This window comes from Stegostoma tigrinum, chromosome 2 (genome assembly GCF_030684315.1).
Source record: "Stegostoma tigrinum isolate sSteTig4 chromosome 2, sSteTig4.hap1, whole genome shotgun sequence".
Classification (NCBI taxonomy): domain Eukaryota; kingdom Metazoa; phylum Chordata; class Chondrichthyes; order Orectolobiformes; family Stegostomatidae; genus Stegostoma; species Stegostoma tigrinum.
In genome coordinates, this window is record NC_081355.1 from 160,257,296 (window position 1) to 160,281,174 (window position 23,879).

The 23,879-nt window shown below is 53.9% G+C and overlaps 1 protein-coding gene across 1 annotated transcript in view; it reads right to left on the bottom strand.

The window, feature by feature from the left end:
* The window catches only part of tonsl (tonsoku-like, DNA repair protein), a 69,659-nt gene that overhangs the window by 43,310 nt on the left and 2,470 nt on the right, over positions 1–23,879 (bottom strand). The window contains exons 2-6 of the mRNA XM_059641163.1: positions 21,020–21,192; positions 19,889–19,962; positions 19,258–19,392; positions 3,649–3,744; positions 405–547 (exon numbers count right to left, since the gene is read on the bottom strand). Coding sequence (XP_059497146.1) covers positions 405–547; positions 3,649–3,744; positions 19,258–19,357 — 339 coding nt within the window. The 5' untranslated portion in view covers positions 19,358–19,392; positions 19,889–19,962; positions 21,020–21,192. The remainder of the gene's footprint in view (positions 1–404; positions 548–3,648; positions 3,745–19,257; positions 19,393–19,888; positions 19,963–21,019; positions 21,193–23,879) is intronic.

Here is a 23,879-nt window from a genome sequence, read left to right on the forward strand (position 1 = left end):
AGGAGTTGCTGCAATTGTACAAGGCATTAGCGGAACTGCATCGAGAGTACTGTGGACAGATTTGGTCCCTTTACTTGAGGATGGAGGTAGTTGTATTGGAGATATTTCAGAGGAGGGTCACTAGATTGATTCCAGAGATGAAGGGTTTGTGCTATGAAGAGAGACTGAGCTGTTTGGGTCTATTCGCTCTGGAGTCTAGAAGAACAAGAGGGGATTTAATGAGGTCTATAAGACAATAAAGGGGATTGACAAAGTAGACATGAAGAGGATGTTTCCTCAGTGAGAGACTCACCTGTGGTTGTGTGGGTTACTTTCAGACAATACGATGCTGAGAGCAGGGCTAAAGCACGTCACTGCCCAGAGCAGGTACAGCGACACGCTGTACAACAGCCCCTGTTCCTTACCTTCAGGGCACCTGTGTAGTTTCCAATCTCAGCCAAGCATTCTCCAATCTTCCTGTTGGCAATCGCACGGCCTATCACATCACTGAGTGCCTCTGACAACTGCAGTTCCTGCTGGTGCTCTCTGATAGCCTCCTCAAACTCACCTGGTTGGGGGGAGGGGAAATGGTTGGGAGAGGGAGCGGAGGGGGAGTGCAACAGGTGGATGGGGAAGGCAGGGGCAGAGAGGCAATGGGGAGGTGGTCAAAAAGAGAGGGATGATGAATTAATTCAGTAAATAAACACAATAATTAAAACAATTTAAAACCATTGATTAAACATTATAGAATCCATAGTCCACGGAGAAAGAGCTGGGTGGATAAACCCTGTCCCGGTGACCTGGTCTCTACTCCACACACAGACTGTACAGTCACATGGCAGCACCAGCGTGCTCTTAGGCACAGAACCTGAGGAGACGCAGGTCTAATGTCTACACTCTCAACCTCTCCAGAGACTGTACCCACACCCCTGCACAAAAATAATAAATCACTGGGCAACAGAGGAGTATACTGCCCGAGGCCTTCAATCTCAAGAAACACTAAAGTGCTGAAGAAACTCACCAGGTCTGGCAGAATCTGCCTTTTTTTTTGCTGAAGTGGTGGGGTAGGGGAAAGAGAGAGAGACAGAATATTGCAACCAACATGCATCACTTTGTCTCTCTTTCCACACCAGCTCTGCTGAAAATCTCCAGCACTAACTGTTTTTATTTCAGATCTCCGGTATCTGCACTTTTTGTTTTTATTTAGCGTTAAAACTCAGGTTAAGGAGTGTGCTGACTTCGGGGCTCGTGCGAAATCTGCAGGGGGGTGGAGGCGGAGAGAGAGGGCGGCGCGGAGAGAGAGGGCGGCGCGGAGAGAGAGGGCGGCGCGGAGAGAGAGGGCGGCGCGGAGAGAGAGGGCGGCGCGGAGAGAGAGGGCGGCGCGGGGAGAGAGGGCGGCGCGGGGAGAGAGGGCGGCGCGGGGAGAGAGGGCGGCGCGGGGAGAGAGGGCGGCGCGGGGAGAGAGGGCGGCGCGGGGAGAGAGGGGGGCGCGGGGAGAGAGGGGGGCGCGGGGAGAGAGGGGGGCGCGGAGAGAGAGGGGGGCGCGGAGAGAGAGGGGGGCGCGGAGAGAGAGGGGGGCGCGGAGAGAGAGGGGGGCGCGGAGAGAGAGGGGGGCGCGGAGAGAGAGGGGGGCGCGGAGAGAGAGGGGGGCGCGGAGAGAGAGGGGGGCGCGGAGAGAGAGGGGGGCGCGGAGAGAGAGGGGGGCGCGGAGAGAGAGGGGGGCGCGGAGAGAGAGGGGGGCGCGGAGAGAGAGGGGGGCGCGGAGAGAGAGGGGGGCGCGGAGAGAGAGGGGGGCGCGGAGAGAGAGGGGGCGCGGAGAGAGAGGGGGGCGCGGAGAGAGAGGGGGGGCGCGGAGAGAGAGGGGGGCGCGGAGAGAGAGGGGGGCGCGGAGAGAGAGAGGGGGCGCGGAGAGAGAGAGGGGGCGCGGAGAGAGAGGGGCGCGGAGAGAGAGAGGGGCGCGGAGAGAGAGAGGGGCGCGGAGAGAGAGAGGGGCGCGGAGAGAGAGAGGGGCGCGGAGAGAGAGAGGGGCGCGGAGAGAGAGAGGGGCGCGGAGAGAGAGAGGGGCGCGGAGAGAGAGAGGGGCGCGGAGAGAGAGAGGGGCGCGGAGAGAGAGAGGGGCGCGGAGAGAGAGAGGGGCGCGGAGAGAGAGAGGGGCGCGGAGAGAGAGAGGGGCGCGGAGAGAGAGAGGGGCGCGGAGAGAGAGAGGGGCGCGGAGAGAGAGAGGGGCGCGGAGAGAGAGAGGGGCGCGGAGAGAGAGAGGGGCGCGGAGAGAGAGAGGGGCGCGGAGAGAGAGAGGGGCGCGGAGAGAGAGAGGGGCGCGGAGAGAGAGAGGGGCGCGGAGAGAGAGAGGGGCGCGGAGAGAGAGAGGGGCGCGGAGAGAGAGAGGGGCGCGGAGAGAGAGAGGGGCGCGGAGAGAGAGAGGGGCGCGGAGAGAGAGAGGGGCGCGGAGAGAGAGAGGGGCGCGGAGAGAGAGAGGGGCGCGGAGAGAGAGAGGGGCGCGGAGAGAGAGGGGCGCGGAGAGAGAGAGGGGCGCGGAGAGAGAGAGGGGCGCGGAGAGAGAGAGGGGCGCGGAGAGAGAGAGGGGCGCGGAGAGAGAGAGGGGCGCGGAGAGAGAGAGGGGCGCGGAGAGAGAGAGGGGCGCGGAGAGAGAGAGGGGCGCGGAGAGAGAGAGGGGCGCGGAGAGAGAGAGGGGCGCGGAGAGAGAGAGGGGCGCGGAGAGAGAGAGGGGCGCGGAGAGAGAGAGGGGCGCGGAGAGAGAGAGGGGCGCGGAGAGAGAGAGGGGCGCGGAGAGAGAGAGGGGCGCGGAGAGAGAGAGGGGCGCGGAGAGAGAGAGGGGCGCGGAGAGAGAGAGGGGCGCGAGAGAGAGGGGCGCGGAGAGAGAGAGGGGCGCGGAGAGAGAGGGGGCGCGGAGAGAGAGAGGGGCGCGGAGAGAGAGAGGGGCGCGGAGAGAGAGAGGGGCGCGGAGAGAGAGAGGGGCGCGGAGAGAGAGAGGGGCGCGGAGAGAGAGAGGGGCGCGGAGAGAGAGAGGGGCGCGGAGAGAGAGAGGGGCGCGGAGAGAGAGAGGGGCGCGGAGAGAGAGAGGGGCGCGGAGAGAGAGAGGGGCGCGGAGAGAGAGAGGGGCGCGGAGAGAGAGAGGGGCGCGGAGAGAGAGAGGGGCGCGGAGAGAGAGAGGGGCGCGGAGAGAGAGAGGGGCGCGGAGAGAGAGAGGGGCGCGGAGAGAGAGAGGGGCGCGGAGAGAGAGAGGGGCGCGGAGAGAGAGAGGGGCGCGGAGAGAGAGAGGGGCGCGGAGAGAGAGAGGGGCGCGGAGAGAGAGAGGGGCGCGGAGAGAGAGAGGGGCGCGGAGAGAGAGAGGGGCGCGGAGAGAGAGAGGGGCGCGGAGAGAGAGAGAGGCGCAGGGAGAGAGAGAGGCGCAGGGAGAGACAGAGGCAGGGAGAGACAGAGGCAGGGAGAGACAGAGGCAGGGAGAGACAGAGGCAGAGAGAGAGAGAGGCAGAGAGAGAGAGAGGCAGAGAGAGAGAGAGAGAGAGAGAGACAGAGGCAGAGAGACAGAGACAGAGACAGAGGCAGTGAGACAGAGACAGAGACAGACAGAGAGAGAGAGAGAGAGACAGAGAGAGAGAGAGCACGCGAGAGAGAGCGGTGAGACCGCCTGCGCTCAGCAGAACTTACCATGTCTTGCCAGGACTTCTCCAAGCCGGTTACAGAGATTCGCCTGCTCTCTCAGGTCATTGTTTTTCTGAGCTTTTAACTTGGCTTTCTCGAGATCTGCAAACATCGAAGAATCATGAATAATCGGGTCATTTTCAAAAACAACATTTAAGACACAGGAGTCAGGGAGGGAGATTCAGTCCTGCATCTCTAATCATTAGACCTTCATCTCCGTCAGAATCACCTCTGTCCAGGGTTCATCCCTCTGTTAAGAAACTCTAACTCAAGTGATGAACACTCCACTGTCCTCACCAGTCTCAAATCAGAGAAAAGACCATCTCCAATCATTTCTTGCATCACTGACCATCCTCTCACAAGACTTCATACATCTTCAACCTAGGAAAAAGAAGCTCTCTCTCCACTTCACTGCTCTCTGAAATAGTCAAACAAGACACTCTGTTACACTAATTCACTTACCAAAATATTCAACTAATATACAAAACCAGATGAATCAACCTCAGCACCAGAAAAAAAGGCACAACCAGTTTTGTCAACCTGGAAAAAATCTCTTCACCAACATCCGAGGGCATGTGTCAAAATAAGGAGCGCCCTACAACTGCCAGGGATGACATCTCCAGTAAGTTTGAGCCTAACCATCATCCCTTTACATTCAATCACTGAATCCCCCACTATCAACAGCCTGGAGTTTACCAGAACTGAAATGGACCCACCACATAAACACAGCAGCTACAAGAGCAGGCCAGAAGCTGGGAATATGACAGCGAGTAACTCACCTCCTGATCCCGAAGCCTGTCCCACCATCTACAAGGCACAAGGCAGGAGTGTGATGGAATACTCCCCACTTGCCTGGATGAGTGCAGCCCCAAAAACACTCAAGAAGCTTGACACCATCCAGGACAAAGCAGCTGCTTGATTGGCACCACATCCACAAGCATCCCACTCTCTCCCCCACCGACACTCAGTCGCAGCAGTGTGTACGAGCTACAGGATGCTCTGCAGAAATTCACCAAAGATCCTCAGGCAGCACCTTCCAAAACCCAAGATAACAAAGTGTGGAGCTGGATGAACACTGCAGGCCCAGCAGCATCTCAGGAGCACAAAAGCTGACTGATGAAGGGTCTGGGCCCGAAACGTCAGCTTTTGTGCTCCTGAGATGCTGCTGGGCCTGCTGTGTTCATCCAGCTCCACACTTTGTTATCTTGGATTGTCCAGCATCTGCAGTTCCCATTATTTCTGATACAATTTTAACCTTCCAAACCCATGATCACTTCCACCTGAAAGGACAGGGCCTGCAGATACATGGGAACACCACAATCTGCAAGTGCCCTCTAAGCCACTTACTATCCTGACATGGAAGGAAATTGCCGCTCCTTCATTGTTGGTGGGTAAGAATCCTGGAAACACTTTCCTTAGTAGCGATCTGGGAGTCTACAGGGGACCACAGCAGTTCGAGCAGGCAGCACACCACCACTCCTTCAACATCTTTCCCAAAAAGTAAGTGACAAAACACACGTCTTTGGACTGACTGTCCGCTTTCTCCATTTCACATCAATAGTGGAGGGATCTACAGGCAGATTGTAGGGGATGGGGGGGGGGAGCCGCGGGGCGAAGAGACATTGTGTATTTACTCCCCACTCCTCCTCCCATCCCAACATGACACCCCGCCACACACCCCCACACCCCCCATCACACCCCCACCCCCCATACCCACATTACACCCCCCCAATACCCACATCACACACCCCCCATACCCACATCACACCCCCCCATACCACATCACACCCCCCTACCCACATCACCCCCCATACCCACACACACCCCCCCCATACCCACATCACACCCCCCCCATACCCACATCACACCCCCCCCATACCCACATCACACCCCCCCCATACCCACATCACACCCCCCCCATACCCACATCACACCCCCCCATACCCACATACACACCCCCCCCATACCCACATTACACCCCCCATACCCACATTACAACCCCCCCATACCCACATTACACCCCCCCCATACCCACATTACACCCCCCCCATACCCACATTACACCCCCCGCCCCATACCCACATTACACCACCCCCCCATACCCACATTACACCCCCCCCCATACCCACATTACACCCCCGCCCCATACCCACATTACACCCCCCCCCATACCCACATTACACCCCCCCCCATACCCACATTACACCCCCCCCCATACCCACATTACACCCCCCCATACCCACATTACACCCCCCCCCCATACCCACATTACACCCCCCCCCATACCCACATTACACCCCCCGCCCCATACCCACATTACACCCCCCGCCCCATACCCACATTACACCCCCCCCATACCCACATTACACCCCCCCCCATACCCACATTACACCCCCCGCCCCATACCCACATTACACCCCCCCCATACCCACACCCCATACCCACATTACACCCCCCCCATACCCACATTACACCCCCCCCATACCCACATTACACCCCCCCCCATACCCACATTACACCCCCGCCCCATACCCACATTACACCCCCGCCCCATACCCACATTACACCCCCCGCCCCATACCCACATTACACCCCCCGCCCCATACCCACATTACACCCCCCCCCATACCCACATTACACCCCCCGCCCCATACCCACATTACACCCCCCCGTCACACCCCCATCCGTCTCGCCCTCTCCCTCCTTCTCTCTCACATTCTACTCTCACTCTAACACTGTTTATCTCCCTCCACTCACTCACACCCTCTCTCTTTCTCCCTCTCACATTCTCTCTATTTTTCTCACATTTTCTTTCTTCTCTCATTCTCTCGTTTTCCTCTCCCTCTCCCGCCGCCGGAAGCTCTGTTCCGATTGGCCGAGCTCCGGACGGCCTGTGCTCGCATTGGCCGAGCCCCGGACCGCCCTGTGCTCGCATTGGCCGAGCCCCGGACCGCCCCGTGCTCGCATTGGCCGAGCCCCGGACCGCCCTGTGCTCTCATTGGCCGAGCCCCGGACTGCCCCGTGCTTGCATTGGCCGAACCCCGGACCGCCCCGTGCTCGCATTGGTCAAACGCTCTCAGTCCCCGCGCTCCCATTGGTTGAAGACCCTCCAGACCTGCTCCGTTCCAATTGGTCAAGCCCGGGACGGGAGCGGGGCCTCGTTATCCTCTCCCAGAATCCTTCACTCCCCCACCCCCCCCGCCCCCCAACCAAATGACAAGACCCCCCACCGGCACACTGTTTCCCCCCAGACCCCCATCCCAGGCCCTCATACCCCCTCACCCCCCCCCACACAGCCCCCACCCTCACCCCCCACACTGACCCACCCTCACCCCCAACCCCACACAGTCCCCACCCACACTGACCCACCCTCACCCCCAACCCCACACAGCCCCCACCCACACTGACCCACCCTCACCCCCAACCCCACACAGCCCCCACCCACACTGACCCACCCTCACCCCCAACCCCACCCCCACACAGCCCCCACCCTCACCACCCACACACAGCCCCCACCCCACCCCCACACAGCCCCCACCCTCACCACCCACACACAGCCCCCACCCTCACTCCCACCCCCACTCACCGTCACGTAGTCCCCACCCACACTGACCCACCCTCACCCCCAACCCCACCCCCACACAGCCCCCACCCTCACCCCCCACACACAGCCCCCACCCTCACTCCCACCCCCACTCACCGTCACGTAGTCCCCACCCACACTGACCCACCCTCACCCCCAACCCCAACCCCACACAGCCCCCACCCTCACCCCCCACCCAGCCCCCACCCTCACCCCCCCCCCACACAGCTCCCACCCACACCCCCTACACAGCCCCCACCCTCACCCCCACACAGCCCCCACTCCCTATCCATCTTCGGTCCGCCTCCCCCTCTCTCCCTATTTATTCCAGTTCCCTCTCCCCATCCCCCTCTCTGATGAAGGGTCTAGGCCCGAAACGTCAGCTTTTGTGCTCCTGAGATGCTGCTTGGCCTGCTGTGTTCATCCAGCTCCACACCTTGTTATCAAACCAGAATAGCCTTTTGCCTAGAAAACAACATCCCGATTCCCATCCCGGAATACCTGCTCCCCTGAACTCACCCCAAAACCCCCACTCCATATCCCTCACAGTCCGCCTGCTGTGAGTAAACCCACAGTACCCTGAGGGAAGGAATTCCGGGATTGTGACCCAGAGACAGTGAAGGCACGGCGATATGTTTCCATGCGAGGATGGTGAGCGGCTCGGAGGGGAACTGGCAGGGGGTGGTGTTCCCATGGATCTGCTGTGGGATGGAGGTGGTTGTGGGTTTGGAAGGTGCTGCCTGACGATCTAGAACTAAATCTAGACTCTTGAAAAGATTTAATGTTTTGTCCAGAACCACTTTCTGTGCAGAGAATTCAACAGGCTTCCCACTGTCTGTGTGCAGTCAGTTCATGTCAGCCCCGGTCCTGAATGCTATGTTCTTCAAACGATGAGCCCTGGTTTCAGACTGCCTGGCTGTCAGGAACATCCTTACACATTTACCATCTCTTAGAATTTTACAGGTTTTTGTGAGATTCCCATCATTCTGCTAAACCCCTGTGAATATTGGCCGTAGAGAGTCCGTCTTCATACGTCAGTGCTGCCCTCCCAGGAATCAGTCTGGTAAAGGTTCACTGCACTCCCTCCATCGCCAGAACATCCTTCCCCAGATTGGGAGACACCAACTCGACACAGCACTCCAGGTGTGGTCTCACCAAGGCCCTGTCTAATTGTAGTGAGACATCGCTGCTCCTGTACAGGGGGTTCTGCTACAATGCGTGTTCTGGCAACGCTAATTTACGATAATGCAACTGACGAATCGGGGAACACTATTTCTAAAACACAAATTTGTGCTGGTTATCACACAATTCAACCACGTATGGGTTTGGTGAAAGGAAAATATTTGTTTTTACTGATCATTGCAGATGGTCTAAATGTTCAGAGCAAGTCATGATGAGCTCACTTGAGAAAGATATTTGAATTGTACATCAGAAACCTCAAATATAATTTTACACAGAGAACAACCACCTTTATCGGGAAAATATGTGAATTCTTAGTTTGAAGAGTTTATCCAGGGAGATGGCAGCAGGGAAGATCGCTGCATTTGGAGCTCCACTCTGCCGGCCTGGTCCATTTCCTTTTCCTTTCATTTCTCTTTTCTCTCCTTTCTGCTGTAATTCTATCCCGCTCCCAATGCCCCCCCCCCCCCCCCGCCCTTTAATTACCGACCAAAGGAGTTGGGGGAAGGAAACACATGGGCTGTGTCCTACAGCGACGTTGTCAGTGAAAGTGGGGATGGTGAGGCAGTGATGGTGAGAGTGGGGACGGTGGGGCAGTGACAGTGACGCAGTGACGATGAGAGCGGGGATGGTGAGGCAGTGACCGTGAGAGCGGGGACGGTGAGGCAGTGACAGTGAGAGCGGGGACGGTGAGGCAGTGACAGTGAGAGCGGGGACGGTGAGGCAGTGACAGTGAGAGCGGGGACGGTGAGGCAGTGACAGTGAGAGCGGGGACGGTGGGGCAGTGACGGTGAGAGCGGGGACGGTGAGGCAGTGACAGTGAGAGTGGGGACGGTGAGACAGTGACAGTGAGAGCGGGGACGGTGGGGCAGTGACGGTGAGAGCGGGAACGGTGAGGCAGTGACAGTGAGAGCGGGGACGGTGAGGCAGTGACAGTGAGAGCGGGGACGGTGAGACAGTGACAGTGAGAGCGGGAACGGTGAGGCAGTGACAGTGAGAGTGGGGACGGTGAGACAGTGACAGTGAGAGCGGGAACGGTGAGGCAGTGACAGTGAGAGCGGGGACGGTGAGACAGTGACAGTGAGAGCGGGAACGGTGAGGCAGTGACAGTGAGAGCGGGGACGGTGAGGCAGTGACAGTGAGAGCGGGGACGGTGGGGCAGTGACAGTGAGAGTGGGGACGGTGAGACAGTGACAGTGAGAGCGGGGACGGTGAGGCAGTGACAGTGAGAGCGGGGACGGTGAGGCAGTGACAGTGAGAGCGGGGACGGTGAGACAGTGACAGTGAGAGCGGGAACGGTGAGGCAGTGACAGTGAGAGTGGGGACGGTGAGACAGTGACGATGAGAGCGGGGACGGTGGGGCAGTGACGGTGAGAGCGGGGACGGTGAGACAGTGACGGTGAGAGCGGGGACGGTGAGGCAGTGACGGCGAGAGCGGGGACGGTGAGGCAGTGACAGTGAGAGTGGGGACGGTGAGACAGTGACGATGAGAGCGGGGACGGTGGGGCAGTGACGGTGAGAGCGGGGACGGTGAGACAGTGACGGTGAGAGTGGGGACGGTGAGGCAGTGACGGCGAGAGTGGGGACGGTGAGAGCGGGGATGGTGAGAGCGGGGACGGTGAGGCAGTGACGGTGAGATCGGGGACGGTGAGGCAGTGACGGTGAGAGCGGGGATGGTGAGGCAGTGACGGTGAGAGTGGGGACGGTGAGGCAGTGACGGTGAGAGCAGGGACGGTGAGAGCAGGGACGGTGAGAGTGGGGACGGTGAGGCAGTGACGGTGAGAGCGGGGACGGTGAGGCAGTGACGGTGCGAGGGGGGACGGTGAGGCGGTGAGGGTGGGGACGGTGAGGCAGTGACAGTGAGAGTGGGGACGGTGAGGCAGTGACGGTGCGAGGGGGGACGGTGAGGCGGTGAGGGTGGGGATGGTGAGGCAGTGACAGTGAGAGCGGGGACGGTGAGAGCTGGACAATAGCCTAGCGATCGGAGCGGTGCCTGCACTATTGTGGAGATGGGAGTTGGGACTCTGTGATCTGGACTTTTTCCTCTTGCTTTCGTTTTGGTTCTGTTAAATCTTTCATTTCTGGTTTTTGTAACAAAGTGGGTGTCGTGCTCTCTTTGTTGTAGCTGTGTACTCCTGTACTTAGTATATGTGACAAATAAATAAATCTAAACATCTAAAACACATTAAATGCAAAAAAAGTGAAGCATAGTTTAAAATTTTGAGTGCTGTTAAAACATGCCCCTTTGTGTGTAGTATTTTTGCCTAGATTTTGTTACATATTTAATATGTGAGAACTTTTAAACTTGCTCAAAGAAATCATTTATATATCGAATGCTGTTTGTGTTACAGGGACAGTAGGAACTGCAGATGCTGGAGAATCTGAGATAACAAGGTGCAGAGCTGGATGAACACAGCAGGCCAAGCAGCATCAGAGGAGCAGGAAAGCTGACATTTCAGGCCTCGACCCAGTCTCGCTGTTTGTGTTACAATCTGCTCTTTTCCAGCACTATTTTGAATAAAATGTTACTCAGGTTTATGACACATTTTACAATTAACTTCAACATCAATGGGCTACAAAGGAAAGAAAGGTCGGATTTCTCTTGTTCACTTATCGGGAAATCTATCCAGTTGTGTATGGAATGTCAGCACAGATCAGTGATGGGCTCGGCTGTGATACAGACCACGTCAAAGGTGAATAGATTTTATTTCATTGTAAGTGACAGGCATGGCACTGATACTTATTGGATCGTGGTGAGGAAGAATTTTGAGTGATTATTATTTAGTGATCTGCCCTCCAACCCCTTAGGCCCCGTTATTTCTATAACACAACAATTATGTTATTAGCAGAACCCAGAGACAGCAAGAACTGCTGATGTTAGAGTCAGAGTCAATACAGTGTGAGCTGGAGGAACACCACCGGACTGTGTAAACCCGAAACATCAGCTTTCCTGCCCCTCTGATGCTGCCTGACCTGCTGTGTTCCTCCAGCCCCACACTGTGGTAGGGGTGTGGAATACATTGCCGCAGAGGGTAGTGGAGTCGGCCTTATTAGAGGCATTTAAGCGGCTATTAGATAGGCATTTGGATGGTAGTATAAGGTAGGGGTGGAGGTTAGGTTAGACCTTGGGTTTAGGGTTCAGTACAACATTGTGGGCTGAAGGGCCTGAACTGTGCTGCACTGTTCTATGTTCGTACTGTGTTGATTGTAGCAGAACCCCTTCTACTTGAATTCTGTCACTATGAAGACCATCATACCACTTGCCTTCTTCACCACCCGCTTACTGTTAGTGATTGGTGTACAAGGCCACCCAGGTCTCACTGCACCACCCCCTTGCAGAAAATAAGCTGCCTTCCTGTTTTTGCTTGGATCAACCCATGTTCTACTCCATCTGTCATGTATTTGACCACTCACTCAGCCTGTCCACATTACCCCCTAACTGCGTCTCACAAAAACACCCACTTATTCCTATACTTTACATCCTGTCTGCGAACCAGTTCTCTGAGCATTTCAATACACCACCCCAATCCCATACACTACTTTAATGTGTTAGTCTCTGTGGTGCAATTGGTCAGTGCAGCAAGGTTGGTAGGTTGATGTCACCGAGGGATGGAGAGATCGCTGTTTCAGGGCAGCATGGTGGCTCAGTGTTTAGTACTGCTGCCTCTCCACGCCAGGGACCCAGGTTCGATCCCACCCTCGAGTGGCTGTCTGTGTGGAGTTTGCACATTCTCCCTGTGTCTGTGTGGGTTCCCTCCCACAGTCCAGAGATGTGCAGGTTAGGGCTAACTTGCCCATAGTGTTCAAAGATAGATAGTTTACGTGGGTTACAGGGGTAGGGGGATGGTTACAGGTGGGTAGTTGTTTGGAGGGTCAGTGTGGCTATGTTGGGCTGAAGGGCCCGTTTCCACACTATGATTGTGCCATTGTCTTATATCACTTGATTGTCCCTTGTTGGAGATGGTCAGTACCAGGAGCTAATGTGCTGTTAATGCCTTTCAACCCATCATTGCCACGTTACAAAAGATCGAAAACAGTTTGGCCATTCTTTTCACGTTGCTTTGCCTCAGTGTTGTGTTGCTGGGTGCTCCTCCCATGGCAGACTGCCCAAATGGACCAACTAATGTATGGCTGGGTGAGATACTGGTGTTAACACTATTGTCAACAGCAGAGCAGTGAGTGTGGGTGAGGGTACCTCAAACCTAGCCACGACACTCTGTGTGTGTGTCTGTGTGTGTGTCTGTGTGTGTGTGTGTGTGTGTCTGTTGTGTGAGTGAGTGAAAGTGAGAGAGAGAGAGAGAGAGACACTAGTTTGCATTCATGCAGATGATAACCTGAAACTTCAGAAAACAGGTTTTGCTCAAAAGCAGCTCTTTATTTTAAAACATGCAAATGTGTGTCAGTTATAAATCCTGATAAAAGTACATGTTAGATGCTAGTATCGTTTTCTTCTTCAATCTCTGAAAATTTGTGAAATGGAGCCTGCATTGAATATTGAGATGAACTGAGATTTTTTTAAAAATAACTGAAAGCATTTGGATGCCGGAAATCATAAACAAAGACAAAAAAACTAATGGAAAAACTCAAGATAATAAAATGTGAGGCTGGATGAACACAGCAGGCCAAGCAGCATCTCAGGAGCACAAAAGCTGACGTTTCGGGCCTAGAGAGGGGGATGGGGAGAGGGAACTGGAATAAATAGGGAGAGAGGGGGAGGCGGACCGAAGATGGAAAAACTCAGCAGGTCTGGCAGCAACTGAGGAGAGAAATCAGAGTTAACGTTTCGGGTCCGGTGACCCTTCCTCAGAATTCAGTTCTGGTGGCTGCAGGCTGTGAAGGGATTCGTAAAGAAGGATGAGAATTTTGTGAGTGAGGTTTTCCATCACCAGGAGATGGTGTTAGTGAACAGGGTGGTGATGGGTCTACAGGACAGGGCCAGCTCAGTATTACCTAGAGTTTATGGAGGGACAGAATGTGTATGTAGTTGCCTGCAGTCCTGGTCACCCCATTACAGGAAGGATGTGGAAAAGGTGCAAGAGGAGATTTACCAGGATGTTGCCAGGTCTGGAGCCCAGGCCCTATGAAGAAAGGCTGAGTGACTTGGGTCTGTTCTCATTGGAGAGAAGGAGGCTAAGAGGGGGTTTAATAGAGACATACAAGATGATCAGAGGATTAGATAGGGTGGACAGTGAGAGTCTTTTTCCGAGGATGATGACTTCAGCTTGTACGAGGGGGCATAGCCACAAATTGAGGGATGATAGATTTAAGACAGATGTCAGAGGCAGGTTCTTTACTCAGAGAGTGGTAAGCGCGTGGAACGCCCTGTCTGCCAATGTAGTTAACTCAGCCACATTAGGGGCATTTAAACAGTCCTTGGATAAGCATATGGATAATGATGGAATAGTGTAGGGGGAGGGGCTTAGGTTAGTTCACAGGTCGGTGCAACATCGAGGGCCGAAGGGCCTGTTCTGTGCTGTATTGTTCTATGTTGTGTGTGTGTGTGTGTGGTGGCGGTGGTGGCGGCGGCGGGGTGGGGGGGTAGTTTCTTTAGCCAGGAGAGAGCTGGAAGGGACAATGAGGCGACTGATAGATTGTCTGTCTCAAAGCACAGATGTTTTCACAGCTATGGTGCAACACCTGTACTTCACAGCCAGACCATACAGTTTGCCCTTTCCCCCCCTCTATCCCATTCTGGTGTTCATCGCTTTGTGCTGTAATGTCCAATGAACAGAAATTCCTTCACCCAGAGAGTGGGGAGTCTGTGGAGTTCTCTAACACAGAAAGTAGTTGAGGTCAAAGCACTGAATGTTTTCAAAGAAGAGTTAGATATAGTTCTTCGGGCTAAAGGGATCAAAGGGTTTGGGGGAGAAAGTGGGAACAGGGGACTGAGTTGGATAAACAGCCACCATAAAGAATGGGGAGAAGGGCTGAATGGCCTCCTTCCTATTTTAATATTTGTATGGTTAGTAGTTCTATAGGTTATAGAGCAGTTATTTGAGGGTTTTATGATCAGGGTTTCAGTCTCTGCCAGTGTTTCTGGTATTGTTTCTGCCTTAAGAGGTCAGAGGGATAGAGTATTGGACTGGAGTAAATTTCTGCTCATCTAGTACTGGATATCAGATACCAGAGTTAATGTGATAGCACCATCAATGTATGGGCAGTCCAGAGCACGCCCAGTCCCCCCTCTGACGACAGGGCAGCAGTCACTACAGTTCGAATTGTGTCTTTTTTTTAAAGAAAAGTGCTTTGAGGGACTGGACAGTAGCCAATGTTTAAGAATGCTTTCCCTCATAGGACGGGGTATTGAGTACAAGAGTTGGCAGGTCATGTTGCAGTTGTATAAGACTTTGGTTCGGCCACATTTGGAGTACTGTGTACAGTTCTGGTCACCACATTACCAAAAAGATGTGGATGCTTTGGAGAGGGTGCAGAGGAGGTTCAGGATGTTGTCTGGTACGGAGGGTGCTAGCTATGAAGAGAGGTTGAGTAGATTAGGATTATTTTCATTAGAAAGACGGAGATTGAGGGGGGACCTGATTGAAGAGGGAGTGAATTGGTGGTTCCACAGAAAGAAGCTTTAAGGAGTTGTAGGTGCTGGTTTTCTGTTCAGAGCCAAACTGAGAGTTACTTTTACAGGTTACAGTAAGCAAGGGCCTGTCTGTGTCCTTCTGTGTGGCAGCTAGATGTCACACTGGACAACTCAAGCCTACACCCTCCTTCTGTCCCAAGACCGTGTCCACGTAATTACAGGAATGGGAGTGAGGGGAATGGTCACAGGGTGAGTGAGTAGTGACTTCACTACAGATAGGGATATCAAAGGTGGAGGGGGCAGTCTGGTTGAGGAGTTTGGAAACTGCATAAATGAGGTGAATGGAGGGCCAAAGACTCAGTAGTTGGGATTTTGAAGCTGTTAGTTAAGCAAGAGAGGTGGCTAAGGGAGGAGGGAGAGTGAGGGCGAGGGCGTTGAGAGTGATCGGCATGGCCTGTCTCTGATTTATATACGGGGGGAAGTGAGACCACAGGAGGTGGGAAAATCCAATCAGTGGCCATTTACAGGGGCTAGGGGTTTTACACCGAGAGACAGCGACTTCAGCAGGTGAACACTGAGGGGAGGGAACGAGAGAGAGTGCGTGAGGAACTGAGACAGAGTTGGGACTCGTAAAGCATGCAAGTCGATTAGAGAGGAAGGCAGTGGGGGAAATCTCAGTTAAAGCATTGAGCTGAAACCTGGGAGGGAAGGTTATAAATAGCAGGAGGGAGGGTGGAACATGGTGAGATACTGAAACGCGAGAGAAGATGGTGTCATGACATGGTGATAAACCCCACAGCATAAAAGCCTCAATGGGGCCAATGATGGGAGATGTTGCCAGGGGAGGGGGTCAGATCGGGAGGAAGATAGCATGTCTCTTCAGCCTGGTTTCCATCATGGCCATGAACTTGATGCAAATTATTGGAAAGGGCTCTGAGAGACAGGATTTATAATCACTTGGAAAGGCACAGTTTGATAGTCAGCAGGAATTTGTGAGGGGTAGATCATGCCTCACAAACCTTATTGAATTCTTTGAAGCGGTGACGTGGATGAAGGTAGAGCAGTGGATGTGGTAGACATGGATTTAAGGTGTTTGATAAGGTTCCCCATGGTAGGCTCATTCAGAAGGTAAGGAGGCATGGGATAAGGGGAAATGTGGCAGATTGGATTCAGAATTGGCTGACCCTGAGAAGACAAAGGGTGGTATGGACAGAAAATATTCAACATGGTGCTCAGTTACGAGTGTGTACACAAGGACCTGTCCTGGGTCGTCTTCAATTTGTGATGTTTGTAAATGATTTGGATGAAGGAGTGGAAGGGTGCATTAGCAAGTTTGTGGATGATATGAAGGTGGGTCACGCTGTGGATAGTGTGGAGGGCTGTTCTAGGTTACAAAGGGACATTGATAGGATGCAGAGCTGGGCTGAGAAGTGGCAGATGGCGTTTAACCCTGAAAAGTGTGAGGTGATTCATTCTGGAAGAACAAACTTGAAAGCAGAATACAGGGTTAATGGAAAGATTCTTGGCAGTGTGGAGGAGCAGAGGGATCTCAGGGTTCATGTTCACAGTGCCCTGAAAGCTGCCACCCAGGTGGATAGAGTTGTTAAGAAGGCGTATGGTGTGTTAGCTTTCATTAATAGAGGGATTGAGTTCAACAGCTGTGAAGTAATGCTCCAGCTATACAAAAGCCTGGTTCAGCCACATCAGGAGAATTGTGTCCAGTTCTGGTCACTTCATTACAGGAAAGATGCGGAAGCGTTGGAAAAGGTGCAGAGGAGATTTACCAGGATGTTGCCTGGAATGGAGGGAAGGTCTTACGAGGAAAGGTTGAGAGAGCTAGGGCTTTTCTCTTTAGAATGACGAAGGATGAGAGTTGACTTGATAGAGGTGTACGAAATGGTCAGAGGTATAGATAGAGTCAGCGACTTTTTCCTCGGGTGAAGGTAGCTATTATGAGGGGGCATAGTTTTAAAGTGAGTGGAGGTAGATATCGGGGAGACGTCAGAGGTAGGTTCTTTACTCAGAGAGTGGTCGGGGCGTGGAATGCATTGCTGGAGAGGGTAGTGGAGTCAGCCTCATTAGGGGCATTTAAGTGGCTATTTGATAGGCATATGGCTGATAGTATAAGGTAGGGGTGGAGGTGAGATGGACCTTAGGATTAGGGTAAAAGTTCGGCACAACATCGTGGGCTGAAGGGCCTGTGCTGTGCTGTTCTATGTTCTGTAAACTGGCAGAAGGCACAACCCTTTGTCATGAAGTGAATATCCCTGTACGGGGTGGGCAGGGGGTAAATACAGTGGGGATTCTGCAGCTGTTTTGTAGTTACACCTGCAGTGAGGGAGGGAGGGGGAGCAGGTGATGCTGACTGGCGTGGGAATCGCCTGGACAGAGCCGTGGGTATGGTCAGCCCAGGGAATCTTGTTTTCATTTAGTCAGTTTCCATGCCATTCTGTAACATGCTGTTTAGCTGTTAATTTGTGTTTGATTTCAATATGGTGCCCCAGGAGGACTGTTTCATTAATGTCAGTTTTGACTTTGTTTCTGTAAACAAGTCGAGGGAGTTTTACTCTGTATCTAACCCCGTGCTATCCCTGTCCTGGGAGTGTTTGATGGGGGGACAGTGTAGAGGGAGCTCTACTCTGTATCTAACCCCATGCTGTCCCTGTCCTGGGAGTGTTTGATGGGGTACAGTGTAGAGAGAGCTTTACTCTGTATCTAACCCCGTGCTGCCCCTGTCCCTGGGAGTGTTTGATGGGGGGAGAGTGTAGAGGGAGCTTTACTCTGTGTCTAACCCCGTGCTGCCCTTGTCCTGGGAGTGTTTGGTGGGGGACAGTGTCGAGGGAGCTTTCTTTTCTATTTCTTTTCAGTTTCAGAACAGTAGAGAGAGCTTTACTTGCTCAATAATGGCTTCCAGAACATAGCTGTACCCTCTCTGGGATTTCCATCTCACAGCCCTGGCACTCTTTGCTTAAAGATTCATATCCTCAATATGAGGAATCCACCATTTCATAATTTGGGAGAACCCAAGATATCTGATTTGAAAATGTAAGTTTTTATAGCTTATTAAACATAAACCAATCGAGATTGATAACTGGCTTAAAAACCTCAGCAAAGATTTACTGAATTTCTTACCAGGTCAGAACTACACATGAAGACTGAATTACTGCATCTGAAAATGCTTTACAAAAACAACGTCTAAAATATCCACAGATAGTAGGAGCTGCAGATGCTGGAGGATCTGAGATAACACGGTGTAGAGCTGGATGAACACAGCAGGCCAAGCAGCACCAGAGGAGCAGGAAAACTGATGTTTTGGGTTGAGATCGGCTTCACACTGTGTTATTTCTAAAATATCCAGCCTGTTATATGTGTTTCTCAGCGTTTCAGTGGGGTTAATTACCACTTAATTCCAGCTTGGGATGTGAGTTCAGCCCAACAAAATCCCTGGATCCTGGAGCTACAGGGTTGAGTGTATCGTGATTGGATTGAAGTCCAGACTCCGAACCCTAACCCACTGCACATACCAGGTAGCCACCTCTCACGTTGCAAAAACACGACTGTCTGAGCAGATGAACTCCCCAGAATGGTTTTATAAAACAATTATTTCATGGGTTATTTGCATCACTGGGCTGGGCCCAGCATTTATTGCCCGTCCCTAGTTACCCCTTGAGAAGGTGGTGGTGAGCTGCCGTCTTGAACTGCTGCAGTCCAGAGCTTGGGGAGTGGTGTTAACGGTGATGGAGTTCCAGGATTTTGACCCAGCAACAGTGCAGGAACGGTGATATATTTCCAAGTCAGGATGGTGAGTGGCTTGGGCGGGGGAACTTGAAGGGGGTGGTGTTCCCATGTATCTGCTGCCCTTGTCCTTCTGGATGGAAGTGGTTATGGGTTTGGAAGGTGCTGCCTGAGGGTCTTTGGTGAATTTCTGCAGAGAACCTTGTAGATGGTACACACTGCTGTGACTGAGTGTCAGTGTTGGAGGGAGTGGGTGTTAAGGGTGATGGATGGATTGCTGATTAAGACAGGAAAAGTGACATAATCCAATCCTAATGAGTCTGAATCGTTCCTCTGTGAATCCCACTTCTTACAAAAAGCAGGAGTCAGGTGAATGGGAGTGTGTTGGGGAGTGGGACAGGTTACTCCAATATGATATTATTTAGCTCATCGCAGTTAACCACCCAGTGTGTGATTCTGACACTAATGATGCATCAATGGCCTAAAAATAGTGAGATACCGGCCTCAAAACACAAACCACTTCCACATCGAAGACTTTAAGTGGGCCTTCTTAAGACTAGAATTTTCTGCCTCAGCATTCTGAACTGACCTGTTAAGTCAAGGACATCCATCCATGATTCCCTCTGGGCTAAAGCAGTCAGGAGCCTCTCCATCCCACTGGTACTAATCCCTCGAGTTCTCCGATACATCAAGGCATGTGAGGGATGCAGCTGATGTCAAACACCTACAATAAGAGGGAGATAACTACCGAGTTCCATCACTCAGCTCAGGCCCATGGTCCGGATCCCACCGATCTCTGCAGCCAGCTGTGACTCGAGATGGAGCACAACTTCAGGAGAAGGATCTGACAACACTCAATATCGACAAGAAAGGGGACAGTGACACACCAGGCAGTGTCCCGATATCTCCCTGAGAGAGACACAGCACTGTGAGACACCAGGCAGTGTACCGAAATCTCCCTGATAGAGAGAGACAGCACTGTGAGACACTAGGCAGTGTACCGATATCTCCCTGATAGAGAGAGACAGCACTGTGAGACACCAGGCAGTGTACCGATATCTCCCTGAGAGAGAGAGACAGCACTGTGAGACACCAGGCAGTGTGCAGATAATTCACTGGATCATGTCTGGGAAACAGGCTGTGTTCTTGCTTGGTTTCTGACCTCACTGTTGGAGCAATTATATAAAAAGTCAGGGTGTTGAAAATGATTTCGAAATTACCTGGCAAAGTCCCTGATGGAGTCATAGGTCAATGAGTTTTTCGAAAGATTAAGGTGAGTCAAAACACAGCCTTCCTGGATTGTAGTAAAATATATTCAAGTCAATCAAACATGGAAATGAATCTTGTTATCGAGTTTAACTAGCAGGAATTCAAATTAATCGAATGATCAGCCAGCTCACTGAGACCTTGCTCCTTTAAGGAATGCTCAAGCATCTCTGATGGTAGCGAGTTTTGAGAAGATTTGTAGCTCAGATTGAGGTTCTGGATGTGAGTTTGCTCGCTGAGCTAGAAGGTTCGTTTTCAGACGTTTCGTCACCATTCTAGGTAACATCATCAGTGAGCCTCCGACGAAGCGCTGGTGTTATGTCCCGCTTTCTATTTATCAGTTTAGGTTTCCTTGGCTTGGTGATGTCATTTCCTGTCCTTTTTCTCAGTGGATGGTAAATTGGCTCCAAATCAATGTGTTTGTTGATGGAGTTCCGGTTGGAATGCCATGCTTCTAGGAATTCTCATGCGTGTCTCTGTTTGGCTTGTCCTAGGATGGGTGTGTTGTCCCAATCAAAGTGGTGTCCTTCCTCGTCTGTATGTAAGGATACGAGTGATAGTGGTAGACATCCCCAACCCAAGGAACCCTAACCAGATAAATAGAAAGCAGGACATAACACCAGCGCTTCGTCGGAGGCTCACTGATGATGTTACCTAGAATGGTGACGAAACGTCTGAAAACTAACCTTCCAGCTCAGTGAGCAAACTCACATCCAGATTTCTGATGGTAGAGTGTTAACATTGTATTCCAGGGACCCAGGCTAAACGTTGGGTCAGCATCTCTTACTGATCTGTATACAGCGAGTTACTTGCTAGGCCAGTTGAGAGGGCAGTTTGGAGACAGCTCTCTGTGGTTATAAAACCGTGCGTTTGTGTTACCACATACATAAAACAGCTGGAGCTGTCACACTGCGTAATGTGAGAACAGTGTGTGACAGCCAGCTCCTCACTGACATTTCCCACCACACTGGCTCAAGTAAGACAGTCTCTTTGAAAAAAACGAACAGGAAAGTACCTCAGCCAGAGCTTCGAGTGACTGTGGGACAGAGTGTCCGGCCCTGATAGCACCTAGTGTGATCCCTTACCTGGGTGAAGTACCTCGCAACCAGCTCCAGGAATTGCCTGTCCTGGTTACAGGATACTGAGGAGATCTCGAGATGTGTTAGGATGTCATGAGGAAGATTCTTCAGCAGAAACTGGACCCCTTTTAATCCCAGCTGGTTGTTGGAGAGGTTCAGAGTTTTCAGGTGCCTGGTCCCTGAGCGAGTAAAGAAGATAGGGTTAGGGACTGGGCAGTGCATCATCAGATGGACGAGGTCATTGCACTGTCACAGATCAGCTCAGGGAGGCTTAGAGCTGATCACCAACCCATAATAATAACTATCAAATAACTCATCCATTAACAGATTGAAACACAGCTAAAACATTCCAGTCAGAATGATTCCAATTCATTAGCGATGATGTACTTTTGAAATTAAAATCACAATTTATCTCGCAACACCAATACAGGGTCAGCGCTGACCGAACGCCGCACTGTCAGAGGGTTAGTGCTGAGGGAGCAGGCACTGTCGGAAGGTCAGTGCTGAGGGAGCGGGCACTGTCGGAGGGTCAGTGCTGAGGGAGTGGGCACTGTCGGAGGGTCAGTGCTGGAGGAGTGCTGCACTGTCGGAGGGTCAGTGCTGAGGGAGCGAGCACTGTCGGACGGTCAGTGCTGAGGGAGTGGGCACTGTCGGAGGGTCAGTGCTGGAGGAGTGCTGCACTGGTGGAGGGTCAGTGCTGAGCGAACGCCGCACTGTCAGAGGGGCAGTGCTGAGGGAGCACCGCACTGTCGGAGGGTCAGTGCTGAGGGAGGACCGCACTGTCGGAGGGTCAGTGCTGAGGGAGCGCCGCACTGTCGGAGGGTCAGTGCTGACGGAGCGCTGCACTGTCGGAGGGTCAGTGCTGAGGGAGGGCCGCACTGTTGGAGGGTCAGTACTGAGGGAGTGGGCACTGTGGGAGGGTGAGTGCTGAGGGAGCGGGTACTGTTGGAGGGCCAGTGCTGAGGGAGTGGGCACTGTTGGAGGGTCAGTGCTGGAGGAGTGCTGCACTGTCAGAGGGTCAGTGCTGAGGGAGCGCCGCACTGTCGGAGGGTCAGTGCTAAGGGAGTGGGCACTGTCGGAGGGTCAGTGCAGAGGGAGTGGGCACTGTTGGAGGGTCAGTGCTGGAGGAGTGCTGCACTGTCAGAGGGTCAGTGCTAAGGGAGTGGGCACTGTCGGAGGGTCAGTGCAGAGGGAGTGGGCACTGTCGGAGGGTCAGTGCAGAGGGAGTGGGCACTGTCGGAGGGTCAGCGCTGAGGGAGCGCCGCACTGTCTGAGGGTCAGTGCTGAGGGAGCGCCGCACTGTCGGAGGGTCAGTGCTGAGGGAGTGTCGCACTGTCGGAGGGTCAGTGCTGAGGGAGGGCCGCACTGTTGGAGGGTCAGTACTGAGGGAGTGGGCACTGTGGGAGGGTGAGTGCTGAGGGAGCGGGTACTGTTGGAGGGTCAGTGCTGAGGGAGTGGGCACTGTCGGAGGGTCAGTGCTGGGGGAGTGGTCGCTGTCGGAGGGTCAGTGCTGGGGGAGTGGGCGCTGTCGGAGGGTCAGTGCTGAGGGAGTGGGCACTGTCGGAGGGTCAGTGCTGAGGGAGTGGGCACTGTCAGAGGGTCAGCGCTGAGGGAGCGCCGCCCTGTCGGAGGGTCAGTGCTGAGGGAGTGCCGCACTGTCCGAGGGTCAGTGCTGAGGGAGCGCCGCACTGTCCGAGGGTCAGCGCTGAGGGAGTGCTGCACTGTTGGAGGGATCAGTGCTGAGGGAGTGGGCACTGTCAGAGGGTCAGCGCTGAGGGAGCGCCGCACTGTCTGAGGGTCAGTGCTGAGGGAGCGCCGCACTGTCGGAGGGTCAGTGCTGAGGGAGTGGGCACTGTCAGAGGGTCAGCGCTGAGGGAGCGCCGCCCTGTCGGAGGGTCAGTGCTGAGGGAGTGCCGCATTGTCCGAGGGTCAGTGCTGAGGGAGCGCCGCACTGTCGGAGGGTCAGCGCTGAGGGAGTGCTGCACTGTTGGAGGGATCAGTGCTGAGGGAGCGGGCACTGTCAGAGGGTCAGCGCTGAGGGAGCGCCGCACTGTCTGAGGGTCAGTGCTGAGGGAGCGCCGCACTGTCGGAGGGTCAGTGCTGAGGGAGTGTCGCACTGTCGGAGGGTCAGTGCTGAGGGAGGGCCGCACTGTTGGAGGGTCAGTACTGAGGGAGTGGGCACTGTGGGAGGGTGAGTGCTGAGGGAGCGGGTACTGTTGGAGGGTCAGTGCTGGGGGAGTGGTCGCTGTCGGAGGGTCAGTGCTGGGGGAGTGGGCGCTGTCGGAGGGTCAGTGCTGAGGGAGTGGGCACTGTCGGAGGGTCAGTGCTGAGGGAACAGGCACTGTCAGAGTGTCAGTGCTGAGGGAGTGGGCACTGTCGGAGGGTCAGTGCTGAGGGAGTGGGCACTGTCAGAGGGTCAGCGCTGAGGGAGTGCCGCACTGTCCGAGGGTCAGCGCTGAGGGAGTGCTGCACTGTCCGAGGGTCAGCGCTGAGGGAGTGCTGCACTGTCCGAGGGTCAGCGCTGAGGGAGTGCTGCACTGTTGGAGGGTCAGTGCTGAGGGAGCGCCGCACTGTCGGAGGGTCAGTGCTGAGGGAGCGCCGCACTGTCGGAGGGTCAGTGCTGAGGGAGTGGGCACTGTGGGAGGGTGAGTGCTGAGGGAGCGGGTACTGTCGGAGGGTCAGGGCTGAGGGAGCGGGCACTGTCGGAGTGTCAGCGCTGAGGAAGTGCTGCACTGTTGGAGGGATCAGTGCTGAGGGCCTTGTTCACCCCCAGTCGAACATCAGCACCTCCATATCACGAAATGTGAAGTTATACACTTAAGTGTGAAAAACAGACAGGAAGTGAGTGTATCATTTAAATGATGAC